Source organism: Lissotriton vulgaris, chromosome 1_1, assembly GCF_964263255.1.
Source record: "Lissotriton vulgaris chromosome 1_1, aLisVul1.2, whole genome shotgun sequence".
NCBI classification, from domain to species: Eukaryota; Metazoa; Chordata; class Amphibia; order Caudata; family Salamandridae; genus Lissotriton; species Lissotriton vulgaris.
Genome location: NC_141685.1, coordinates 315,223,886 through 315,245,238, shown reverse-complemented (window position 1 = coordinate 315,245,238; position 21,353 = coordinate 315,223,886). Strand labels below are relative to the sequence as shown.

The following is a 21,353-nucleotide window of genomic DNA, read 5'->3' as shown; positions in this document are numbered from 1 at the left end:
ACGATCTAAAGAAATACTTGTCTGTGCTCCTAATACTACTTTTTATGTAATGAGGACACCCACATGCAAGGTGGCAAACCACCTCTGATGATAAATGGAGCAAGAAAAGAGTCTTTGCCCATTTAATTAATGGCCAGCATTATTGAAGTGTGTCACTCAATGACGTAAACCTGTGGTTAGGCCCCTTAAATATAAAACTTGACACATTTTACTCTACTTATAAGGATTTCTTTTCCATCTTCGTGTTTCAAATCCAGAAACAGTTTTGGTGAAGACCAATCTCCTCTACAATGACAGGGAGGTCGTTTTGCTGTCAACACTCCACATTTTGCACTGTTCGAACAATGTGCCTCATATTTTGCATTTCCTTGGCGCAAACTCTAAATTGTGTTGTAATACAATGTAGTCTGCTCTGCCACATCATGCAGGCCCTCTTTTCTGCATAATTTCAGGGACTCTTGTTAAAAGCTGTGCATGCCCCAGCAATTCGAGCCCTTGAGTATAGTTTGAGGGAGAAGACATTGAAATGTGGCTGATTATTCGCATGCACTTTAATGAGTGAGTCTATAGAGTTAAACAAAGTGTAAAGTTTAAAGCTGTGTTACCTGATGCAAAAGTTACAGAAACCACTTGCAATGGCCAGGCACATTGCAGTGGTTTGCTATGGTTTCTCTATGCCAACATGCAGTAGATAACTCACACTCTATATGGCAAGGTTTCAAAACTATTACTCGAAAATTCAGTAAGATTACAATTAAGTGACAGTAACATGAGCCAAACAGAGAAGGACTTGAGGCCCTCAACCCTCTGTCTGACCCACCTCTGGCCCTGCCCCACAAAACTAACTTCCAACAAGAGCTGGTAACAGAAACATATTTTGGGTTCACAGCACACAGAACAAATCATGAAAGCAAGGTCCCCCCGACTCATACATTACCAAATAGAAGTCCAGGGTACCCAATATTAAAAGCAGGACCCAACATTGGACAAAGAACAACATCTAACTTCAGCTTCTTCCATTCCGCGATAAACTCCTCCTTGTAGTCCTGAGTAGAAAAGGAAAGAATCAAGTGAGAAAAGGCAACATAAGATATTTTTCACACATTGGTTTTGTCCCAATAAGTGATAATAGCATATTAGCATGTCCGCTGGTTTCCAGAGTTGTAGGAGAGATAGGTATGAAGTTACCACAGACCCCACACAAATCAATAACCAAACACTACACCCACACTTACCTCTATCATAAAGGCCCACTCCTATAAACACACTTCCATTCAGTACACCTAGCACTCTCACATATATTGTCCATCCAAGAATTACGTACCGGCACGTCAGAGTGAGCGCACATACACAATCCAATCTTGTACATACACTATTAACCGAAATAATACTCAAATAGTACTACAGGGGATACATTTGCCACAGTATTTCCAAAAATCGACTTGGATTTCATCTGGTATATTTGAGTAAGTAAAGGCACCATGGGGCATGTTAACAAGGAACAGGGAAAATTAACGCTAAGGGTGCTTAGCGTTAATTTTTATAACGCCCGCTATCGCAGGATAATATCGCCTGGTTATCGCGTTACTAACAACGCTAACTGCCTAGGCAATAAAAAATCCAGCGAAAGCGGCATTTTGGGAGGTTATCGCTGGTAATGCAGCGATAAAACTACAAGGATAGGGATATCTTTGTTGATAGCCCATGGTGGATTTAGGCATGTAATCCACCTCCCATTGGATTACATGGCTAAGTCTGAAAATTAGCAGATGTAAAAAAGCAGCGTTAACTGTGGTTAGCGCTGCTTTTTTTGTCTCTAACAGGGTTAGCGGGAATCTTGATGATAGGAGAAATGTTGCTTAGCGACATTTCTCCTATTATTTTCCTCTGGAACACCCACTTTGCATCTCATTAGAGATGCAAAGGGAAGCGTAGTGAAAAAGAGTGCTAACATGCGATTTTGCATGTTAGCACCCTGTTGTTGATAGGGCAATATTTTTCTCTCCACTTCTTTGGCTTTTAAAGCCAAAAAAATGGAGATAAAGCCCTTGTTAGTATGCCCCCATGTGCCTTGGAAAGAGAGGGGTGGATGGATACATTACAGGCGACTTGTGATGTATCCTGTAATAATGAGATGACATGTAAAGTTATTGCAGGTAATTTCTGACATTACAATGTTTGCTGCCACCAGTGAAGATGAAAGATGTCACAGAGCATAACTACAGCTGAAATTTAAAGAAGAAAAATGGGAACTATCTTTTCATACTTTAGAAATGTTTTCCAGGGGGCGTGGCTTCGGAGCCGTCCGGAATGGCTGCTGGTGCCGAGAGCTCCGCTGAGGTGTGAGGGCCGTCGACGTCTCCGGGGCATATTTTTCGGTTTTGGACCCTTGTTTGGTTACTTGCAGTTGTCGGAACAGGAGCGCTTCCCAAGGTACTAGCGAGGACATTGTCGGGTGAGCCTAGCAAAGCATATTCTTCATTTTTCTCTTCACGCTGCACTGGAATGTAGCAGCCGCCATTTTGTTTCTGTTTTTACTGCTGATGCCGCAACGAACTGCTTTGCTCCTCTGAGGAGTATCTTTTTGCTTCAAAACTGTGGCGTTATGAACTTTGCTCGGCCAAATCTGCCTGCTACTTTTGTTGTTTCTCAAAAAAAAATTGATTCTGCACCATTATTGAAAAATAGCCTCTTTCTTCTGCTATATGCTACCAAGCACATAAAACTATCGTTTTTTTTTCTGCGCCTACATGCTGCCCAACGAATAAAAGTCTATTTTTCTATGCCTTCTATCTTTTCATACTTTAGAAATGTTTTCCAGGGGGCGTGGCTTCGGAGCCGTCCGGAATGGCTGCTGGTGCCGAGAGCTCCGCTGAGGTGTGAGGGCCGTCGACGTCTCCGGGGCATATTTTTCGGTTTTGGACCCTTGTTTGGTTACTTGCAGTTGTCGGAACAGGAGCGCTTCCCAAGGTACTAGCGAGGACATTGTCGGGTGAGCCTAGCAAAGCATATTCTTCATTTTTCTCTTCACGCTGCACTGGAATGTAGCAGCCGCCATTTTGTTTCTGTTTTTACTGCTGATGCCGCAACGAACTGCTTTGCTCCTCTGAGGAGTATCTTTTTGCTTCAAAACTGTGGCGTTATGAACTTTGCTCGGCCAAATCTGCCTGCTACTTTTGTTGTTTCTCAAAAAAAAATTGATTCTGCACCATTATTGAAAAATAGCCTCTTTCTTCTGCTATATGCTACCAAGCACATAAAACTATCGTTTTTTTTTCTGCGCCTACATGCTGCCCAACGAATAAAAGTCTATTTTTCTATGCCTTCAAGCTGCCCAGCAAATAAAAATCTAGGTTTCTACGTTTACAGGCAGCCTAACATAAAAAGTCTCTTTTTCTGCGCCTATAGACTGCCAAACAATTAAATGTCCCTTTTTCTGCGCACTTATGCTGCCAGGCAAATAAAAGTCTCTTCTTTTGCGCCTACATGCTGCCAAACAACTACAAGTCCCTTTTTTCTGCCCCTTCATGTTGCCAAGCACATAAAAGTCTCTTCTCATGTGCCTACATGCTGCCAGGCAAATTAAAGTCTCTTTTTCTGTGCCTGCATGTTGTCAAGCAAATACAGTCTCTTTCTCTGGGCCTACTGCTTTTGACTGCAACTTTAGGAATTACACATACTCTAATTTATTTTTTCTGTGTGGAATCTATGGCCATGCCTCGCACCAATCGAAATATGCCTCTTCAGTCCTCTAAGGCAGTGCTGGAGAACTTTAATCCTTTCAACGTACTTCAATACACAACAGAGGATCACACTAAAGACCTTATTGCTATCTCCTGAACAAGTGCTAAAACTAACCATGCGACAACGTCTACTTCTGGCAAACGTGTTAAAGTAAACCCACCATCCCCCATCAACTCTTCTTCATCCATATCTATGGAGCTTCTCTTGGAAGAAATTCGTGCCCTTAAGCCGCACATGGAAGAGACTAATCCACGTCTGCAAAACTTGGAGTCTTCTTGGTTGGTTACGGAGCAGAGAGTTGGGGTCTTGGAGTCTTGGAGTCTTGTGTTGATAAGGTACAGGAGCTTACTAACCAACTCCCCAATATATCCAACGAGATTCTCCATCTTAAACAACAAATTGAACAATTGGAAAATCGCAATAGACACAATAATCTCTGTATTTATGGCATTGTGGAAGGTCTTGAAGGACCAACGCCAATATCATTCTTTCAGACCTTCTTACCAACGCTTTTGGGGCTTCCTGACACTTCTGTATTGAATATCCAGCGTGCTCATCGTCTTGGTCCCCCTCCTTGTTCTATGTCGTCATCATCTAAGCCCAGAGATGTTATTTTATATTTTTTAGAATACACCGATTTGGTGAAAGTTCTTCAGGCAGCTAAACAACGTGGGAAGATCATTTGGCATAGCGCAACTATATTTTTTGCTCTGGATTATGCTAAAATAAAAGCCGATCGCCGGAAGAGATTTTTGGAGTTCAGACCAGAGTTACGTAACTTGAACACCAGATATGGTCTGTTTCACCCGTGCCTTTTTAAGGTCACCTACAATAACAAGACGACAACCTGCGAAGATCCTGAATTACTTCAACAATTTCTGAACAACTGTAAAATGGAGGCCATGGATATTGCTCGGCCATGATAGTCTATCATTAATATGTCTAATTCTGCTGGTGTTTGTATTGTCTTTTTATCCCACTGCCCTTCCTTTGTCTTGCACCATTTAATTAGCAGTATTTTTCAGTCATGTTATGTGGTTTCTTTATGTTAAGTGCTCTTGCCCTATGAGTGTTCATGCTTCCCTTTCTGTCCCGCAATAGGTATTTTGTTTCCATAATGTCTGTATTCCGTAACTTTTCTTTTTTCTTTATCTCTTAGGCATCTGGTTACTGGTCCCTCAGCGTTCTCTCCTTCATGTTGTCTCTCCTGGAGATGTTTCTTGTCCTCGTAGCCTCGTTTTGAGGTTTTCTGTGTCAGCGTCCCATTCCCCTTATGTGGCTTCACCACCCCTGTTCTTATCGTCTTCTTGTGGTATGTCTTTTGTTGCATTATTTTATCTTTACATATTCTGTCTCTCTAACATCTGCATGTATTGTCCTACTCCTTTCTTTCTCTGCTATTGCTCTCTCTCTCCCCTATCTCTTTCTTCTCTTCTCTTCTCCTATCATTATTTTGGTCTATCTCCGTTTTTTCCTATTTCTTTCCTTATTACTTTGTTTATGCCTTAACAGATGCTTTCTTTCTCAGCGCATTTTTATCTACAGTTACACTTTGTTTGTCAAAATAAAGTTTAAATGTCTCTACAGTTAATATCTTGGAATGTTAAAGGTTTGGGTTCTCCTATTAAGCAACAGCGGGTATTCTCCCATTTAGCTAATGTGAAATGTGATATTGCATTGTTACAAGAAATACATGTTAAGGATGTTGAGGCTACTAAACTTCGTAGCAACTGGGTTGGTCATGTTTTTGCTTCTCCTGGTACAGGAAAACGTAACGGGGTTGCTATCCTCTGTCATAAGCGTTTAAATGTTCAGCTCTTAAATCAGGATAATGATTCTGATGGTAAATGGGTTGTAGTATCCTTGTTAGTGGATAAAATTCCTTTAACTATTTTTAACCTGTATGCCCCCTCTGTACAAGATCAGTTGTTTTGGCCCCAGATTGTCTCTTCTTTAATGCAATACATTGGTGATTACTTTATTCTAGGTGGTGACTGCAATATGGTTATAGACCCTTTCCTTGACAGGAAATCCAAGTCACGTTTTTCTCCCTCGACCGTTCATACTCAGTTTACCTCTGCCATATCCCAGAAGTCTCTTGTTGACTCGTGGAGACTCTGTCATCCCTCCTTGCAAGAATACACATTTTCTCCCCTGTCCACTCTTTCCAATCCTGTATAGATTATATTTTTGTCTCCAAAGCTCTATCTCAACACATTGTGCACTCTGATATTGGATCGATTTTAATCTCTGACCACGCCCCTGTCTCGTTAGTTTTAGAATTACTCCCTCCCAGGAAAGCTACTAAAAGATGGAGATTTAATAATGCTCTTCTTTTAGACACTAAATTTACATCAGACTTCCTTGACTTTGCCTTTATGTTTTTTGCGACTAATGAATCACCCCACGTATCTCCTTAATTACTATGGGAGACTTTTAAAGCTGCTGCTAGAGATTTCATTATTTCATTTGTTGCTAAGAAAAGACGTATAGCTACAAAGTCTATTCAATCCCTCTCTTCCCAAATTAAACACCTGGAACATTCTTACTATTCAACTAATAGTCAGGCTGATCTAAACAATTTAGTTCAAGCTAAGTTATCCTTCAACAAACTTTCCACGGAATCCGCTAATTTATCTCTTCTCAAATCTAGTGCTAAATATTATAGTGCGCAGAACAAAGCTGGAAATGTATTAGCCAAATATCTCAAGGTATAAAGGGAAAGGACTAAAATAGAGTCTATTTTGAACTCCTCTAACACCGTCCTACATGAAGACGAAGACATTATACGTGAATTTACAAATTTTTATCAGCAACTCTATACTCCAGAGTACCCTCCTCGACTTGCAATTATCGACCAATATTTATCTACGATTGCTTCTCCTTTAAATCCAGACTTAGACTTTGCCCCTCTAGGGGTTGATATTTCGTCTAAGGATATCTTAGAATCCATAAATGTAATCAAGAAAGGTAAAGCCCCGGGACCAGTTGGTTTTACCATCAAGTTTTATTTACATTTTTCCACCCTTCTAATATCTAAAGTGAATCAATTCAATTTATTGATTCCAAGAAGTCTGAAGGCTTTTTTCAAGAAGCTTTGATTTGTCTCATCCCTAAGGATAATAAAGACCATACTCTATGCAAAAATTATCGTCCTATCTCACTAATTAATCTAGATTATTAAATATTTGCTAAAATTCTTGCCCTCCGTCTTGATAACATTTTGCCACTACTTATTGGTAAAGAACAACCCGGGTTTATTAAAGGATGTCACCTCTCAGACAATACACGCCTATTTTTCAATGTTCTCAGCAAATCTAGATCCTATCAACATTCGTTGGCAGCCCTTGCCCTTGACGCTGAGAAGGCATTTGATAGGGTTGATTGGCAATTTATGCTCTCAACTCTTACTTGGTTTGGTTTTGGCACAAAATTCCTTTCTTATGTTTCTTTATTATATTCTTTTCCCCGATCCTTTATATTAGCCAATGGTCTTGTTTCTTCTTCCTTTCTTCTTCTTCGAGGAGTCCGCCAAGGTTGCCCTCTCTCCCCTCTTCTTTTTATTTTAACTTTAGAACTCTTTTTAACAAAACTCAGACTGAACAACAAAATTTTGGGTTTTCCTTATGGGAAGTCTCAGCTGAAACTCTCTTCCTATGCGGATGACATTCTCCTTTTCATTTCTACTCCTAAAACGTCTATTCCAGCTTTTTTATCCGAAGTCTTCCATTTTGCGTCGGTTTCGGGTTACAAACTTAATGTTGATAAATGTGAGATCTTACCTCTGAATGCTTTCTGTTTTCACTCTGATTTCTTATCTTCCTCTTTTCAATGGAACCCTACTAAAATTAAATATCTAGGCTTATGGTTTACCCCAGTAATTAAAGATACAGTTGCATTGAATATTAAAATTCTTCATACCACTTTAAAAGATTCCACATAGAGATGGAATCCTTTGTTTTTATCTTGGTGGGGTAGGTTAGACTCTATAAAAATGATGTTAGTCCCCATCATCTTATTTTTCCTTTCCAATCTTCCAGGTAACATTCCCAAATCTGCATATAAAAATATTTACTCTATTCTTTCTCGATTTCTATGGCAAAACAAAAAGGCTAGAATGTCTTTCACCAAACTCAAATGTCCTAAACATATGGGTGGTGTCAACTTCCTGGATTTCTCCTCTTATCATGAATGGTGTGGACGATCGTTCCCACTTCTTACAATCCTCTATTTGGTATAATCCCCTTAGTAAAATCAAAAATAAGACTCTTTTTTGGAAGGATTGACACAATCTTGGACCATCAAATTTTTTGAGAGGGCGTTTGTATTCCCTTCTCTTTACTTCAATCTCAATTTTCCCTAACATCCTCTTTTCTTCCTAAATATGCATTACTTTGCCCAGCTGCACAAAGCAGTTATGATGCTCTCTTGTCTTCTTCTTCCCGTACTGAGCCCTACCCTGTTACGATTTCATGTTTGCATTCCTCCTCTTCTGCATCTCAAATTTATAAAACTTTGCATGAAGTTTCTGATACCCGTGATAAGACTGCCACTGAATTAGGTTGGGAATTAGACCTAAACGAGTCCTTTTCCATTTCAACATGGCGAAAAATTTGGTCTAAAATAAGGAAATCTTGTAGAGCAGCAAATACGACTCAGACCCTATTTTTTATCTATAATAGACTTTTGATTACCCCTGTGAAATTACATAAAATTGACTCCTACATCTCCTCGGCCTGCTGGTCATGCTCTGCTCATGTTGCTGACTTCAAACATATGTTATTCACGTGTCCTTCAGTTCATTCTTTTTGGTCCAAGGTTTGGCTCCAGATCAATAAAAATTTTTCATCTCAGTTTCCCTTCACTTGGTCACACATTTTTCTAGGAAGTATCACTGATATATGGTCTCAATCCACTACTCATTCTAATATTGTTGATTTACTTATAGCTGTTGCATTTCAACAAATCACCAAATCCTGGAAGGATACCTCCAGTATTTCCTTTCAAGCTTGGTGGTATGAAGTTTGCTACAACCACAGATTGGATAGGGCTTATGTTTACCCTGTTACTCTTGCTATTAAAATAGATTTACTATGGTTGCCTGTTACAAGTTTTTTGGATTTCTCTGCCCAATCCCTCCCTTTGCATTCCCCACGTACTGACCAAGTCCCCAAACCGTGGTAAATATGCTTTTTTCGCAGTTTTGATGCATTTTAAATTTATAGGCTTCTGCACATTTAGAAATGTTTTCCAGAAGAAAATGAGCATAAAGGAGATATGTATCACACTATGTTTACTTTTTCTCAATAAAGGTCATTACAGGGAAAAATAAAACCTCTCAGCATTTTTCTACACTTTCTTAGTGTAGGCATTTTTAAGATTTTGATTTTCACAGCACTGAAATCTTTGGGCAACAAATTACTTTTGGATGTACTTAATTTCGATTAAAATCCCACTTTAATTCTTTGTCTGCAGTCATATTATCACTTTCATATAAAGAGAATGCCACAAAACAGTTAAGTGGTTGAGGGAAGGGTGCTGATGTGACAATCTGACAAATGCCCGTGGTTCACTATATGGATATTGCAAGTGACACTGGAGTTCCATGACCTTCCATTTGAAGGACATGGAACTTCTTAGTGGCTTGCAAAATCTTTATAATGCATGGCGGTGGGGGGTACTTTAGCCCTACTATATTAAATTATATTATGGTATATTATTACTCTGCTCTTCTGCATATACGGTTTATGCCAGGACAATTTTTCATTTGTATGTATTTAACCAATTTATTTAACCATACCCCAGATACAAGGGAATAAATTTGTGTAGCAAAGTAATATCACACTCGTGACTAGAAGGACAGTTGTTTCCATCTGTGAATTAATTGCTATATGCAAACTGTGGGGCTGTAAAATGTGGTTTTTCCCATGTCATCCTTGCTGTACTGTTAAAATCCAATACCTTTCCACTTTAGCAATAAATATGTTAATGCAAGTCTATCAGCAACATGGTTCTAAATAAAGTTATTAGGCCACATTTATTTTCACTGCCATGGCATAATATCCACCTATCTACAGAGAGTTAGAGAGAGAGATAGAGCAGAGATAAATAAAGGGGCGAGTGAGAGAGTGAGTAAGTGTCTCTTTCTTCCTCTCTCTTTCCCTCTCTCTCCCCACCCACTGCTGATGAAGGAAGTTTGTAATTGAGACCTTCATCAGCAGGATGAAGGACTCATCCTTCAGTCCTGCTCCTCCCCATAATGATGGTGAGGATAATCCCAGATTAGTTCCTAGGGATGCTAATTTGAGGGAGCTAGGCTATATCCCATTTCCCCACTGAAGTGTTGGATTCCATGAATATATTCTCTCTCCAGCTGGCATCACAGTTGAACAAGTTAGCTGGTAGCTGTTTTGGTCTCTTGAGAACATTGAGGAAAACTCTCAGATGGCTTCCGGCTGAGTACAAAAGAATAGTGATCCAGGACTGATCCTATCCCTCCTTGATTACGGTAATTCACTCTACCCAGGTTGTGATGGGAAGTCTTTAAATAATTCAGAATGCTGCAGTCAAGATACTATGAAGTATTCCTAAGTTGCAGTCAGCTAGGGAAGCTTTAAAATCCCATCACTGGGTTCCCATAAGCTACAGAGTTCATTTTCAAGCTTTTTGCCTTGTACATCGGGCCAAACACAGGATGAGCCCAAAAGGTCTTCATTGGTTCCTCACACCGTATCAACCCAATAGGGTTCTCATATCTAGTAACCTTGATCTTTTGCTGCTGCTCAGAATAATCAGAGCCAGATGTAGGAGACGCTCATTTTCTTATTTTGCCATCAAGCTCTGGAAATTTCTGCCTCTTAATTTGGGAAGCAAAAACAACTTTTTGAACTTGAAAGCAGCTAAAAACTTACCTTTCTCCATAATTGGTTTGTTTGTCTTTCTTCCCTCACTGTTCTTTTCCCTAGCACTGGGAAGCCTGGTTTCGAGTAGCCATGTACTTTATAAGTTTAGTGAAGTAGAGAACAAAATGTAGGAGTAGCAAACTCTTCACAAGAGACTAAACTGAAAAACAGCTCTGTAAATCTCTTAATGGAAAACTGTGTTTTTGTCTGTATTGCCTTAGACAGTGACTGCCAAAACTGTCCTAAAGTAATTAAATGCTTTCTTTTTTCAAGGTCAATTTCCATCAATTAATTATTTATACATACCCCACAGGATTTTGGATTGTCAGCCTGATATTTTGTCCACCACCAAAACAAAGTAAAAAATCTTGGTATCTGGCTAGACATAAGTTGTTGTTAGACAATCAAGGAAATCTTCTAGCAGGAAAATATTTTGGGATATTAAAAGTCCTTAAGACGATTCTGGGGTTCTTATCTTTGTCATCCCAGAAAATAGTCATTCAAGCAATGGTTATTTCTAGGCTGGACTACTGTCCCCTTTACCTCAGGCTTTCCCAAACGTGACTAAATAGATTACAGCATATCCAAAATTCCTCTGTGCATCTGTTGTTTAACCTCATCAGAGCTTCGAACGTTCAGCTCCCAGTGCTGAACGTTCGAAGAACGAATGCTGGCCCGACGGCCAACGGTCGTGCGCAGCACTGGGGAGGTAGTGCTTGTGACGACCGTTGGCCGACAGCAGCAGTTAAGGGGTTAAACTCCCCAGACGCATCTCTACTGGAGCCGGTTTGAGAAAACTGCACTGGCTCCCTATTAAGAAGCGAATTGCCTTTAAAGTTCTTTGCTATTTCTACAAGGTGCTGTCAAATGATGGACATTGATAACTTCAGTGTTTGACTAAACCTTATGTCCCAAGTTAGGAATTTAAGATCATCTGGTGCCAGGCTAGCTCAGGTCCGAAATTTTCAAAAAGTCAGAATTGGAGGCATATCTTTTAGGTACTCGGCTTCCAAGATCTGGAGCACTTTTCCTTTAAAAATCCGGCATGGACCATCTGAAGCCTCCATTAGGAAATTGTTGAAAACTTGGCTCTTGCCCTTATGTTATTAAGCTCTCGTATGAGCAGTTCTTATTGTAATGGAGTTCTAGTGCTGGGACACTTCAATGAAGTAGCCATGCACTCTATAAATCTGATTTAATTATTATTATTATTATGGATAAGTTCTGGTCTGAAGGTGACAAGCTCATCAATGCTGTAGGCTGGTAAACCGAGTACCTTTATTTTGGATAATAACCATCTTTTAATACAGCATTTAGAGATGCGAACATATGGAATGCAGTATTCCAAAAGAATAATCAATATTATTTTATTACCATAATTCAGGAAAGTTCACCAATGTTCACCTTTACTGACATTATCTTTCCTTGATTAAGTGGGCGTCGAAATAAGTTTTGGCAGCAGACCCGGACAAATTCACCAAGTGAAAAGGCAGGCAAAGTTTCATGATTATGCCCAAGATCAAGTTAAACTCCCTGGAGTTAATGTGATCCTTCCTGGCAGGGTGGGACTTCCAGCTATAGTCAACTGGTGCTTTGTTTGCCTAAAGTAGGATTTTTTAATACTATCGCCAAGGCAATTATTATTAGTGCAGCAGGTCAAGTGGCACTAAGGGCATAAGTGTAACAGGCCGAATTTCACCCAATTATACTTATTTTTTCCTACCCACTTGCGAGCCTAGGGGGGCAATTTTCCTTGTGCGCAGTAAGGCACATGACAGCTTACTGTGTTACTGCACTCAGGTATACCAAAAACTTTGGGCAACCTTGGGTAAACCTACCTCTGCTTGTCAGGCAGGTTTAGGCAATTCCTTGCTGCTCAGAAGGTTGGACTTCCACCAGTGGGACTCACAGTTTGGCTAAGGGGAAACCTACAAGTGTTTCCTGTTGTCACATAATCCCCATTTCTCTCTCCTCTTTTTAAACTTTGCCAGCTTTGCATAATTTCGCAATCCAATAGCAGAATAATTTTTTTTTTTTTTTAATATTCGGGGGGAAAACTGGCATTCAATCTTCACAAGCAAGAGGATAGTTGGGTTCATCCTGAATTGGTTAGCTACTTTCCAGTAAGGAATATTTCAGTTCTTTCAGATGAAATCCTCAAGATCCCTACCATTCTTGCAGCGGGGCCAAGATAGGTTGATCTGTTAGCTCCAAGGGTATAAAAAAACAAAGTGATGTATACAATGATTTATCTATTCTCAACTACTGTTGATCGCTTGGGCCCTATCACAATCCATTATTTTCATTCACCATGTCGCCTCAATTGAACCAGCCATATGTAAATCAGCCTTGACCCTGCTCCACTGGGAACAGTCCAGGCCAAAAAGTGAGGTCCTCCGTGAACTGGAATACAAGAAACCCAGGACTGATTTCATGTGTATTATGGGCTCATCAGCCAAGTATAGGTTGATTCCTGTGGCACAGTCAACACAGGACCCATGTCTGGGAATATGCATCACACTTAAGGCATGGAAAAACAAAGTGCTGCATGGAGTGCTTGATTTAATCTCAGTCACTGGCAAACGCTTGAGCTGCAACCCAAGCCATTGTTTTTGGCCCACTATGCCACCTCAGTTTGGACCCAGTCAAATGGAAATCAGCCATGACCCTGCTCCAATGGGAACAGGCCAGCTGGAACTATGAAGGGCTTGATGAGCAGTGTTTAGCATGTAAAGCAGTGGTGGCAGCATACTGTGTCTTGTGAATCCTCATAGTTGACCAAAATGTTTTATCTGAGAGTATGTCTTACTGTCCCTTCTTATGTAAAGTTTCACTGTTATGTGAAACCTAGAAACTAGGGGCCCGATTCACAGAATGAACTTAAGACTCAATCCTAAACTTACTACTATTTTGGTATTCACAGAATGCACTTACTACTTTTGGCATTCACAGAATGAACTTACTATTTTTGGTATTCACAGAAGTTAGATTTTGTCTTAAATTTGTTTTAAGACAAACTTAAGACAGACTTAAGACAAACCTAAGACAGACTTAAGACAGGCTTAAGACAGACTTAAGACAACATCCTGTCTTAAGTCTGTCTTAAGTCTGTCTTAAGTTTGTCTTAAGTCTGTCTTAAGTTTGTCTTAAGACAGACTTAAGACAAAATCCTAACTTCTGTGAATACCAAAAGTAGTAAGGTCATTCTGTGAATGCCAAAAGTAGTAAGTGCATTCTGTGAATACCAAAATAGTAGTAAGTTTAGGATTGAGTCTTAAGTTCATTCTGTGAATCGGGCCCTGTGTGTATGTTGATGGTGTGTGCATGTATAGTATGCTTGTTGGAAATTTACAGTTGCCGGACTCTGTGTACTAGTCTGAGTTATGCAGCTTGTTGGGTCCATTTTAGATGCTCATGGTTTATCACAGTGCACGGTAGATGATGAGGACAGCTTCCCTGGACAACAGTAGTGTACTGCCTGCATTCATGTGGCTGGAGGGTGGATATCCAGTCAATTAAGTAGGGAGGATTGAGATATGGGTACCTTCATAAATTCCATCAAGATTTTTTAAGAAAGGGTTGTCTGATTAGCTTTTCCTGAGCACAGTCATTTGGTTGATTGTTGGTGATCTAACATCCTTGGTGTGCTTTACTCACCTTTTTACTTTCAATCCTCCTGTTTTTTCTGACTTTGTTTTTGCTAGTCTAAAGACTCTCTGCACTTTACCACTGCTAACCAGTGCTAAAGTGCTTGTGGTCTCTCCTTTCAACATGGTGAAATTGACTTACACCTAATTGGAGCATTCAATTTATTATTACGTTCATAGTAAGGCGGTACAAGCTGTACCTCCGACATGTAAATTAAATGCTACTAGAGGGCCTGCAGCTCCTATTGTGCCACCCACTGAAGCAGCCCGTTAACCATTTGTCTATGTGTGCACTTGTAAACAGACATTTCAACCTGGTCAAATAAACCTTTTGCCAGGTCCAAACTTTCCTTTTTAATACATACCTAGGGTAGGATGCAGTGTATTTAAAGTGTTGGACATGTATTTTTAACTTTTACATGTGCTAGTAGTAAAAAACGATGTAATTTGTTTTTCACTAATGAAAGGCCTGCCTCCCCATAGAATGACATTGGTTTACCTTATTACATTTAATATGTGAAAAACGTCAATTGTGAGCAGTAAGGGAAGTCAAGTTTGTTCTTTAAGGAATTTTAATTTAAAACCCTCATTAACAGTAAAGTTGGATTTTAAGTCACAAATCTGAAAATGCCATTTTTAGAAATTTGTCCCAACCATTCGGTGCCTGCAGCCTGTATCCTGGGACACATAACTAGGTGTAGCTGTCTGTTGGCCTTTGTGTATTGCTCTCAGACAGTGACACACAGTGAGAATAGATTTTGGCATGATGGGCCATCTCTGTCAGAAAAGGGGGAGTAATTGACAGCTGCACATCACAATTGTTCCGCCACAGCATACTCACACACAGTTTTAAACTAGTCTTTAACACCCAAAGTCATGCTGGGGCCAGGGCAGGGATGCTGGACATTCCAGACACCTCTTTACGGAGAGGGCTCTAGAAGCTTCTCCCACTTCAAAGTGGGCACCAGGTATTAATAGGGGATCCTCCGACGCAACTCTTCAGTACACTTCTGGGTCTGCTGAAGACTTACAAGAAGGACTTTTGTTTTGCTCTGCTGCAAAAAAGGACTGTTTTGCTGCCCTGCTACTCTGCTCCCTGAGTGAGAAGGACAGAAACCGTACCTTGAATTCAGGACCACCAGAGTGACTCCACGTTCTAGTTGGCTGGCTTCTTTGCCAGAGCCTCTGGGACAGAAATGGCTCTAACCATCTTAATCCCTGCACCTGGACTATGCCTACTGTTAGTCCTACCCCACCAAATGATGCCCTTCCAGACATGGACTCTTGAAAGCATGGTTGAAGGTACTCTGCCATTCCTTCACTTCAGCAAAATGAATGCAAAGTGTCACAAACCTACCACGGCCTCACATCGCCTCATCAGAATGATACAGCCTCAACGCAAGCTCACATCGCAGTCCTTTCAGTTCCTCATTGGAACTGACGTGTGACACCGCTTTGACGCAAGTCGGCATCACAACTTCTCAACAGAACGAAAGAATGCAGCACAAAGCATCCTTCATGCAAACCCACATTGCAGCCCTCGAAGTTCATCGGAACAGTAGCTGTGTGACGCAAATCTCGCATCAGCTTTCGGAACCATCATCGGGGTGCCTATCTTACTCCTTGTACCCAGCCCGTGCGCCATTGTGGTGGACCTAAACATGTGTTTTTACCCCAGTCCAGCGTGACCAGATAAGCACAGTTGTCGTTTTTTTGCTTTTAAAGGATGAATTTTACCCAAACCTTTCCAAATGCATGTTTCTGGGTTTTACTAATTACATTTTTGATGTTTTGCTGTCAAAAAAAAATATTTAATTTTGCTCCATTTTTCTAAATTGGTGTGAGATTTTTCCTGTGTTGTTTTCTCACCTTATAACACTTTGTATGCTGTATAAATACTTTACCCAATGCCTCTAAGTGAAGGCTGGCTGCTTTTGTACCGAGCTAGCAGAGGGTTAAGCACAGGTTAATTTAGGGTTTACGTGTGTTTCACCACGATGATATTTGTGGTTGCAGATTGAGTAGGGTTTCACCTCCAGCAACGAGTAACCCACTTTACTGCAGTAGGGGTGAGGTAGAACTGCAGTTTCTGTTGTTCAAGTTATGGAAGTTTCTGGGTCAAGTCTGGCCTTTTGTCTTACCCTGATTACTGCTTCACAGGTACTGCTAAGTGCAAAAACCTCACACTTCATTATGCCAATGTTGGAAATGCTCCAATTTGGAGACAGCCATAATACTACCTGTGGGAAGAAGTATCACTTTATGAAAAGCAATCTGGCAAGTATAAATATAAGAGAACAACCCCAAACTGGCTCTGCAATCCCACTTCTAGAAAATGTGAATTAAGGTGGGACTCATACTACTGCACGCTGTTGTAGTTCCAAGTTCTTTGCAACAAATTAAGGGTGTGCTCCACAGATGTTCAAAAGACTGCTGTGTGTGGAGAGCTGATGTCTACCTGACAGCCAGATTCCCAGAGGTGATGGTCTTTACTTTCGAGGTCAAGGTCAGCCTTGTGACTTGAAACCTATATGCGTGCTGAGAGAGGGAAAGATTCTACCTGACACTAGAAGAGGAGAGGTTGTCCAAGAGGACAAGTTCAACATGATTCTGGACTGAAGGACACCTTGAGAAAGCGGAATGCCTGGAAGAGGGAAGACAGTTGTGACACATGCTGTAATACCTATCCCATTCACTATTCGCAGTTGTTGTGAGAACTGCACAAACCTCTCTTAGGCTTTAACTGCTGAGCTGCATTGATCCAGCACTGGCATGTGCTGGACTGCAACTGTCTTGCTGTGTGAATATTGTACTGGCCCATATCATGCTGCAACTGCCAACTTGCATTAATGCTATATCCACCCATGTTACACAGCACTTGCCATGCTGCATGACTTCTGAACCGGCCGTGTAGGTATCAATCTGCTGTGCTACATGAGTCCTACACTTGCCTATGCTGGGCTGCAACTGAGGTGCTGTGTATACATCAATGTTGGCCCCAAACTAGGTAGGGAATGCAGTGAAATGTGAAGACTGTTGCCCAAGGTTTTCTGACAGCCACCTATCACCACTTAAAAGGCCTTGCACGCCAAAGATGCATTTGGATCCCCTTGCGCCCACTACTAGGACAGCATGCTGTTACCAATGAGCACAGTCTGTAATTTAGACCCAGCTACTGCAACGAGCTGAGGTGAGCACTAGGACTTGAGACTGTTGTCAGGGACCAGCTTGGTCCCGACAAGCATACTAGCAGTTTCCTCTCCGCTAAGGTAGTCATGGTGGTTTCTCCTCCATGAAAACCCTGGTGGAGAGGAAACAAAGGAGGCCTTGGATGTACAGAGGGGGGCAAAACATGTGCCCACCTGTGTGCATGCACAGAAATTCCAGCACGGCATGGACCATGTCGTGCTGGAACCTATTTTGACGTTCCCATTGCGGTGCCTATTTTATAGGAACCACCAGTAATTATACAGCAGGAGGTTCTCACACAGGTTTGGCGGTGTGGCAGTAGGGCAGTCCCGCCGCCGTACTGTTAAACTTGTAATTGGCCCCATAGCGTGTGCTATGCTACATGCCTGCACTCACAGTTCAGTGTAAACTCTATCACGCTCAGACATGTTTTTCTGGCATACATTTTTTAAAATTTTTATTTATTGAGAGACATGCTGTGATCCAAAACATAAATCAATACAAATACAGTTCATTAAAAACCTGATACAGAGGATACAATATTATTAATAGGCGTTAATTTAGTTGGCATAAAAACAGTCAGGGGATGTACATTTTATACAAGTTAAAATGCAAGGAGACCAAATAAACAGAAAGGTAGGTAAGACCCAATAACCCCAAATAAATATGCATCATAAGTTTTATTATTTCAAATCCCTCCAATCTTTTAGTGGTGCCCAGATGTTTCTGCCCATTTCTTGAGATTTTTTGCCCTTAAATTCGTATAGACATGACTCTACATTGTGCATGCTGAGGAGTCTGGCAAGCCACATCTGGAAAGTAGGGGCAGTGGTATCTTTCCACCCTGCAGAAATTAGGATTCGCAATACAGCGACTGAGATAAAGACAAGGGCTTTAGCATCCCTCCCCGCCTTTAGCTTGTCGTCTGTCCCTATTAAAACCAGGGTAGGGGATAGATTGATGTTGTGACCTAGCAGCCCCTCCAGAAACAGAGTTATCTCCCTACGAATTAAAATAAGATTGGGGCAGTAATAAAACATGTGTAATAGATCTGCAGGGCCACTATTACATTTAGGGCTTCTATCAACTTCTCTTACTCCCAATCCATACAGTTTTGCGGGGGTATAATAGAGATTGAACAGGGTCTTGTAGTGTTGGGCCCTTAGGTTTGAGGACCTGAATATTTTCTTATTTAAAAGCAGGGCAAGGTCTAGATCGACATCAGGGTCCCCCAGATTCTGTGCCAACGAGGTTTCAGTTTTCTCCAAGTCGTCCTGCAGACTGAGGAGCAGATGATTATAGACTATTCTTATCTTTTTACCCCCTCCCATTAAGTAGTCAACCATTGAGTCACCAGGAGGCAGCATGAACCTTGGTCTTAGTGCCGACAATGATTGACCTATTTGCCCGTATAAAAACCAATGGCTTTGAGGGACACCGTATTTCTGCTGTATCACCTCAAAGCTAAGAATTTCATTACCTAACATAATATCTCCCAGACACCTTATCCCACGCTCCCTCCAAACCATGGAGTTATTAGACTGTCCAAGGTGGGGGAAAAGGCTGGATTTCCACAGATTCGTATTAACATTGATTTTAGGGATATTCCGAATTTTTCTAATGGCCTTCCAGGTCCCCCATACACCTTCCATAATCTTTTATCTGGCTTTGCTGTAGTACCTGCGCTCAACTTCACAATTCAACACCCCTAGGGCCTTCCTCCCCAACAACAGCTCAAAAATAGATGTGAGGCTCTGATTCCTGGCCAGGTCTTCCTGAAGAGCGGAATCGAGTTGGAGCAGTATATTCATTTGTGTGAGTAAGCAAGTAAGATGATAAAGTCTGAGATTCGGCATAGCCAATCCCCCTCTTGCCAATGGAAGTGACAGAAGATTGATTGAGCGCCTAATCTTACCATATTGCCAGACAAATCTTACAAACGTGGCTTCAATTTTCCTAATCAGACTGTCTCCTAATAATAGTGGGATGAAGAGATATAACACTTTAGGGAACATAGTCATTTTTAGGACATTGACCCTGCCGATCAAAGAGAGATGTAACACGTTGATTCTTTTCAGGTCGGATTCGATTGATTCTATAAGGGGTGGGTAGTTTTCTTCAATGATCTTACCTACCGAGGCATTAACCCTAACCCCTAAGTATACAGCTGAATCTACAAATCTTTGATCCGTCTTAGTATTTAAACATAATATAATTGTTATCAGACCCTTTCAAAAATTCAAATTAGGAAGTTAAATTGGTAAAGGGTTAAAATCAATTAATTTGTGAGGGTTAAATCCAATCAATTTGTGAGGAGCACAGAGGTTTCGTCGATCGATGTTGAAGTCCCGAGGGAAAACTGTAAAACCGGCTCTTTTTACATGTCCAAAAGATGGCCGATGGTTTCCCATGGGTTTGATAGGCAGGATCACTATCAAAGATGGTGGTCGCGTAAGTGACCGGGGACAGGAAGCCGAGAGGGTTAAAATGCATTAGGGTGCAGACCGAAGATCGCGCGTGTGAAGGAGAAAAGCGGAGGAAGGCTTTCGGTTAAAGGAAGGAGAAGAGTCTGGTAAGTGAAAGAGCGAGTAAGGAAACAGAGAGTATCTCTCTACGTGTTAGACATCTTAGATGCAGCGGTGAAGGGGGTTCCTGATCTATCAGATAAGAATCGGAATCGGGTGAATGAAAGATCGAGTAAGGAAACGGAGGGTTTCTTTCTCCGTGTTAGATCCGGCAACAAAGGGGATTCCTGATCTTGACGGTAAACACGGGAAGGGGGCGAGGGGGAGATCTCTGGTGGTAATGTGGAAACTCAGGAATAACAAGTAACGGAAACTCAGGAATAATAGGTCTGGGAAACCTTAGGTATATGGAGAAAAGCGCATATCTATGAAATCACCAAGATGTAAAACAGCAAGATGTAACGTTTTACATTCAAATCACAACATTCGTTTTACAATCAAACATATGGAGGAGTAAGAAGAACGTAAAATACAAGAAAAGTGTCCTCAAGATCAGTAAGTACAATTACAGAATGTCAATACGGTGAAGTCAAGTTCACAGGTTCTCAAACATGGCCAAAATCAGGCAAAACAAGGTAACTAACAGGTACACAGAGAAACATGACTTATCTTGGCTGTGAGCAGCAACAATGAATGAATATGGCTGCCCTTCACAGAACCTTGTTGACTTTAGAATGTTATCTTTTAAATTCTAAATTCTTTGCATTGTTTGCTGTTGCTGCTGTGAGTTGGCAATTAAAGAAATATGCATAATATCAGCCTCCGTGTCTTTAATAAAATCATGATTTTCAACCCACTGAACTGTGAAAAATCTGAATTCTTAGTGCATATGATCTGGGTTTTCCCTTCATTTAATCGATAGCCTGATTGACGCCTAAATTCCTTGGCCAGTTGTGATAAGACAGGCATAGCTCGATGAGGATACGTAGTTATTATTGCCAAATCGTCGGCGTAAGCAAGCAATTTCGTGGTAAAGCCATTACATACCACCGGACTGATCTGATGGGAGGCTAACATTTTCTGTATGAGGGGGTCTATGTACAGGGAAAACAAAATCGGGGGTCTATGTACAGGGAAAACAAAATCGGGGAGCATAAGCATCCCTGGCGCGTCCCCCTCTTAATTGATATTTTGTCTGAGTGCTGGCCCATAACAAGGACCCTAGCCACCGGATCAGCGTACATGGCTTTAATAGCCCTCACAAATTTGCGGCCCAAGCCTCTACCGGCCAGAATGACCTACAGAAAGTCCCAGACCACGCGGTCAAAAGCTTTCTCCGCGTCTAGGAGGATCATGGCCATCTCCCTCCCAGTAGCACCAAGGGCGTCAAATAAGGCTATTGTTTG

The 21,353-nt window shown here is 41.1% G+C and overlaps 1 protein-coding gene across 1 annotated transcript in view; it reads right to left on the bottom strand.

The window, feature by feature from the left end:
• Positions 1–21,353, bottom strand: part of LOC147747110 (vitamin D3 hydroxylase-associated protein-like) — a 394,497-nt gene that overhangs the window by 31,082 nt on the left and 342,062 nt on the right. Inside the window, exon 13 of the mRNA XM_086952361.1 lies at positions 938–1,046. Within this exon, the coding sequence (XP_086808487.1) occupies positions 938–1,046 (109 nt within the window). The remainder of the gene's footprint in view (positions 1–937; positions 1,047–21,353) is intronic.